Genomic DNA, 6,000 nt, shown 5'->3' with positions numbered 1-6,000 from the left:
TTCAACTAATAAACAGCGTTAAAATGTTAAATACAAAGTATCACTAATCCCAGTTAAGAGCCGTGGGAGATGTCACTGCTTGAAGGGAGGACTGAGCTGTTGCCATCTGAGAGGGTTGAACATGGGAGCTTGCTCCACCCCCTCTCTGACGTCTCCCGCGGCTCCTAACTTAAACGCAGTGCCCAGCCAAGCTGTTTGACTCAACAATTCCATCGCTTCTAGACGCTTTAAGGTGTTTCTGACTAACCTCAAATGAGTATGGAAACCAAATAGCCTAAAACGAATGTGGATACTGACAGGCAGAGTTCAGAAACTGGCCAACAGAGTCCTTATCTAGCATGGTGCATGTGTTTGGATTCATCTGATTTGAAGACTGCTGATTTCCAGGGGTCCTTCCATCAATCAGTGTTTAAAATAGGATCTACATGAGCCTTTGCCAGGCATTCCTGGCTTTTCAGTGCCTTCACTCAGCTAATAAGACTCCTGAGGCAGGCCTGTGGCCGAAACACAGTACTGTGTCAAGTCTACAATAAAGTTTGATCCTTTATATACCATCACAGTCTCAGCGTCCTGGAGTCATTGGTCAACTTCCCACTTTGTTTATCTTTGTTATGGCTTTAAGTCACATTATTTGCCCCTTAACATGACTTAAAGGGTCCTAGCACAACTTGACAATTTACCATGGTGATATTTAAGTTGCTGTGGATTTCATATCATAATGCAATTTGCAGTGATACATTGCATGCCACATTAGGATCCATAAATCACAGAAAAATAACCTTTTTTTTTTAAGCTGGGGTTATTTTACTGTCTGGGAGCATTGGGCCTCCTGGCTTAAACCCCCCCCCCCCCCCCCCAAAAAAAAAAAAAAAAAAAGGACCTTAGACTCCCAAAAGGGGCTACCATATCAAGCACTGGTGATCCAAGGGGTTTTTGAGAAGAAGCACTGCCCAGTCCAGCACCATCCTCAAAATGGTACTCTAGTGCTTAGTCTCACATGACTACTGTTAGGGGTCATACCCCCCCCCCCCAGCTTAAGCCCCAATCCCCCAAAGGCTCCAGTTGGACTCCCCTTGCTCCAAAGCCCCCATCCTGAATCTTATGGTAAAGAAAGATGTGGTAAACAATCGCCTTTTATCACCTTCTTAATTTTCATTCATTGTGAACTGTTTGTGGGTGGGATTTATCCTCCCATAAATAAATAAACAAACCTTGTGGAACCACCATGTAAATTGTAATCTCACCTTTTTTGAGTAGATATTTCCACCAGGATAGAAAATTAATAGCTATCTGCTGAGTAGCTCCATATGTCTGACCTATGCAATAGAGCTTTGAAGGGTGTATTCTCCTCTATCCAGGCATTCTCTTGTTTCAGGTGGTTCACACCACCATTTGTTTGCCCAACCCACCTACCAAACAAGGGTTTACACACATAAACTAAATTAATATCTCATGATATGGAACTAGGTTGGCAACCCTACAGCGTGGGGAAGAGTAGGGGGGGGAGCATTTATGAAGGATGGTTTGGTGCTCGTGGGACAGAAATGAATATTTCTTGTGATGCTTAAGGTTTATATATTTCTTTACACAGCAAGAGAAAAAAATACAGTTGGCCTATTTGACTATTGTCATAGGCTCAGGCATGTCACAACTGTATAGTGACCCTGGTAATAATAAGAAAAAAAAAAAAAACTTCAACCTGCATCATTACTCAGCCCCAATGTTTTCATTATTTCTTGTAGAATAGAAACAGCTATTTTAACCACCACTTTCATGATAAATAAGCCATATGGATTGTTTCACTAATAATCATTTAGTGACAAAGTAATCATTGTGGGACAAGGCTCTGGTCATCATGACACTCAGCAAATTACTATCAATCTTAGCTTTATTTATATGTTTAGATTTAGTTCACACCTTTTCATTGATGGTCAATATTGAAGTACAATATACATTTGGAAGGAATTGTACTGTTTCACCCAACCTGAAGCTGCAATTCTGCAACTGACTGCTTCTATTGAGGCACCTCAAAGCTATGCGATAGGAGTATATTCTATAATGGAACCCGATATCAATGTGTCTAAGATTTAGGCACGCACAGATACAGCCTGGCATAAGTGTGGGCACCTAAATGTGGCAAGGACACAGGTAGCTTACAGCATTCTGTAAGATAGTGGGGTAAGTGAAAGACGCATCTATGTTCTGCCCTATGTACACCCCCTTTGTATGCAAGTTAAGTGGGTATTTGCAAAATAGCATGTAAGTGCTAGTATTCTAAACATCCATCCAATCTTCAGTACCATTTAACAGGCCGAGAATGGCTGCTGGCCATATAGCACTTAACCGGCTAAACGCAAATATTCAGCAGGAGATAACGGCTATCAGCGCATAGCAGCAAACTGGTTCTATCGTACGGTATAACTATCCGTGAATACTGAGCACTTCGCCAGCCAAATTGGGCCACTATAAACATAACTGCCCAACTTAACTTAGCCAGTTAAGTTTATAGCGACCCCCCCAAAAAATGGATATTCAATGCTGGTTACCGGAAACAGCCTGCCATTGAATATCCTTGCTCAGCGCTGATCACGGGCTAAATATTGGCTCCTATGTGTGTAACATGCTTATAAATATGGGCGCTTAGTTTATAGAACTGCCCTTCATGTGAAAAGGGGGAGATATTTAGAAAAATACATGTTTCTTCAAGAGCTAAGACTTACATGGATAGAGTCATAGCAGCCCCCTACATCTACAGGTACATCAGTTTGGCTTCCTCCTGAATGAAATTAATATGTACATATCAGGCTATAAAAATGCTATAGTTAAGCTTGATTTCATTTACAGTAGTAATTCTTATCAGAGCTACGAATCTCAAATAAAACATTTACCACTGCCCCCAATTATTCAAAAACTGTAATTAGTTTAGTGTATCAGAAAACATCCTTCCTCATATGTTCCAGCTTTCTAAAGCTGAGCAGGACTCTCTCTAGAGTACTACTACTACTTATAATTTCTATAGCGCTACCGGACGTACGCAGCGCTTCACACTTGAACATGGAGAGACAGTCCCTGCTCGATAGAGCTTACAAGCTAATTACTATACAGAGCCAAATTTAAAACTCTCTCTTTGACCTTCAAGGCCTTTAAAGGAAATGGCCCAGAGTACTTGAAGAACAGGATCTCTCTACACATCTTCAAGGTCATTAAGGTCCTCCCAAGGAGGACAGATTCATGCTGGTAGAATCAATTAGGTAGGCCTACCATATGTACAGTAACATATGTCTGTCCTGCAACATTTTGTTGGCAAGGTGTTACGATTACTGATGGCTGTTGGGTGCCCTCTCTAATGTGGGCTGAGCAATTATCGGGGACCAGAAATTCCCTGGTCCTGCTAGAATTTTTCAGATATGGATTGACTGCAACTTCTTGTTGAAATCCTTCATCTTCCAAAATGTCTCTGTTCCCGTCTCCTTTGGAACATGCATCTTGGAGCAGCAGTGGGCGGAACTCATGCCCAGCTTCCTTTGATGGGAGTGAAGATTTATGTTCAAATGAAAGAGACTCATTGGAAGTAAACGTTGAAGGTGCATGACTTTTGTAGTTTTGTTGTGCAGTTAGATATAGTACAGCAGGAGGTGTAAGGGTTTGTGCAAACTCTTGCTCTTTGCAGTACAAAAAGCTCTGAGGACTGGGTGGGGTGGGTTCTTGGCCTATGCTGGTATTCTCCATATGGATTTCCTCACTTACTCCCAGGAGATGAATATGATCTTCACAAGAAGAGAATGAGGGCAAAACATTAATGTTGGCAGCAAACATACCATCTGACTGCATTCCATTCATCAGGGAATTAAGCTGTCCACAAAAGAAAAGTTATAAAATATCACATTACTAAGAATCATACATTTAATACCATAAAGTCGTTACACCTAATTAATAGTACAAACTTAAATTCTAATCCATACTAATAGACGTTTTAGGGTTTCCTTATTCTCAATCTCTTCTAAAACTCCTTCCATTTGGGGGTCCCTTAGGGAACTGAGAGGAAGACCACAAACTGATCAACACTTGCAATATAGTAAGTGACAAAATATATGTAGACTGGGTGATGTTTTTCTGCTGATATCATCTAGGTTTCTCTGTTTCCAGTTCAGAAACTGATGTAAACAATGAACGCAATGTCCTGTGGAAATATCTATACAAAAAAAAAATCCCCCCAAAATGCAAAAGCATATTGAAATGTCTATTAAACTAATATTGCAGTCTCATAATGAGACCTGTAACAGTTGCATTCTGATACAGAGACATACAGTTTGTTCTCCTGAAAATAAAGTGTCTTACCTTAGGTTTCTCTTTAGACCATTCTGCCATACTGCTGTCTGAAGGATTGGGAACATCAGGCCAGCAGAATTGTTTAAATCTGCAATTAAAAACATATTTACAAGCATATCATTTGGTAGACAGATTAAAGAAGACCTACAGCTGATTAAAAAAACTCTTTTAGAAATTCATAATTTGGATCTTAGTTATTTCCAAGCATCAATAATAGCCCAAGCCTCAGAAACATTTTGTTGTATTTCACTAACATATTCTTGAAAAGAATGTCGGGTCTGTCTTTCACTGAGAGAGAGGAACTTGATCTGATTTCCAAATATAAACGATCTTTGCAGATGTGATTAGAAGTGTGTCTCAGGTTCCTATCCTCATGGATCACAGGAGATCATTTAGAAGAGCTGGACACCATTTACTTATGTAAATGAGCATACATGTGTAAGTATCAGTTTTCGAAAAGCAGTTATAGATCTGAAGAGCTATTGGAGTGGTGTACACTTGGGTACAGTAGGTTTTTGGTGGGATTTGGAGGGCTCACCATATAATATAAGGGGGTAACGGTGAGATGTGTAGCTGGGACTTTAATGTGAAGTCCACTGCAGTGCCCCACTGCTCTGCTGCGTTGTCTGTGTGGTCAGTCTACTAAGAATGCTGGTGCCCCATATGTCCCAATGACTTGTTTTTGTGCGGTTTTCCCTTGGCCTATTTTTTTTTCAAAAATGGTATAAAAGAAAAACACACTGAACAGAAAACGTCTAGGACGGTGGTTCCCAAACCTGGTCCTGGAGGCACCCCAGCCAGTCAGGTTTTCAGGATATCCACAATGAATATTCATGAGAGAGATCTGCATGCATTGGAGGCAGTGCATACAAATCTCTCTTATGAATATTCATTGTGGATATCCTGAAAACTTGACTGACTGGGGTGCCTCCTGAACTAGGTTTGGGAACCACTGGTCTAGAAAATGGACGTTTGCCAATGAAAAAGACATTTTTCTGGTTCGAAAATCACTGTTCTCTTGATTTTTGGACATTTTCAGCAAAACATCCAAAATCAGATTTAGACATTATATCAAAAATGCCCCTTCACATGTCCAATTTTTATAGAATCCCTCTATCCCTTTCCTTTTTCCACCAAAATAAAGATATTTACTTACTTGCGTCTCTTACGAATACATATTACCCCGAGTAGAATCACAAAGGCCATACAAAGTCCAATGGGCAGAATTAGGGATGTGATGTAAACACTATCTTAAAAAAAAAACAGCAATAGAAATTTTTTTAATTTATATATCTAATTGTTCTACTTTATCTATGGGTATATTAACACATGAAAGGATGTGCCTGAGCCTAACAGAAAAAATGCATTTTTTAATTATTTTTTTAAACAGCATAGTATGGTATCATGATGCACTTCAGGTGGCAGCAGCAGCTATAGAGCTCAAGTAACATTGAGTAGCCCTTTTATTAAACCGTGTTAAGCACTTAACATGTGGTTTACCATGTGGTAACTGCTAGTGTAGAGCCGCGTTAAGGGGCTTTGCAGTATTTTAGCAATTATCGTGTGGTAAATCACGCATTTAGGGCCCTGTTTACTAATGTGCATTAACATTTTTAGTGCATGCACAAAATTAGCACACTCTGTGTAGGTGCCCATAGGAATATTGCAGAT

General features: G+C 40.0%; 1 protein-coding gene across 4 annotated transcripts in view; it reads right to left on the bottom strand.

The window, feature by feature from the left end:
- Positions 1-3,114: 3,114 nt before the first annotated feature.
- The window catches only part of IL31RA (interleukin 31 receptor A), a 148,514-nt gene continuing 145,628 nt past the window's right edge, over positions 3,115-6,000 (bottom strand). For all 4 annotated transcript variants that reach the window (XM_030193140.1, XM_030193143.1, XM_030193141.1 and 1 more), the window contains 3 exons: positions 5,486-5,579; positions 4,339-4,417; positions 3,115-3,852 (listed from right to left, as the gene is read on the bottom strand). In XM_030193140.1, coding sequence (XP_030049000.1) covers positions 3,244-3,852; positions 4,339-4,417; positions 5,486-5,579 — 782 coding nt within the window. In that variant the 3' untranslated portion in view covers positions 3,115-3,243. The remainder of the gene's footprint in view (positions 3,853-4,338; positions 4,418-5,485; positions 5,580-6,000) is intronic.

Source organism: Microcaecilia unicolor, chromosome 2, assembly GCF_901765095.1.
Source record: "Microcaecilia unicolor chromosome 2, aMicUni1.1, whole genome shotgun sequence".
Taxonomy (NCBI): Eukaryota; Metazoa; Chordata; class Amphibia; order Gymnophiona; family Siphonopidae; genus Microcaecilia; species Microcaecilia unicolor.
The sequence above is the reverse complement of the archived record's forward strand: the minus strand, read 5'-3'. Positions and strand labels throughout refer to the sequence as shown.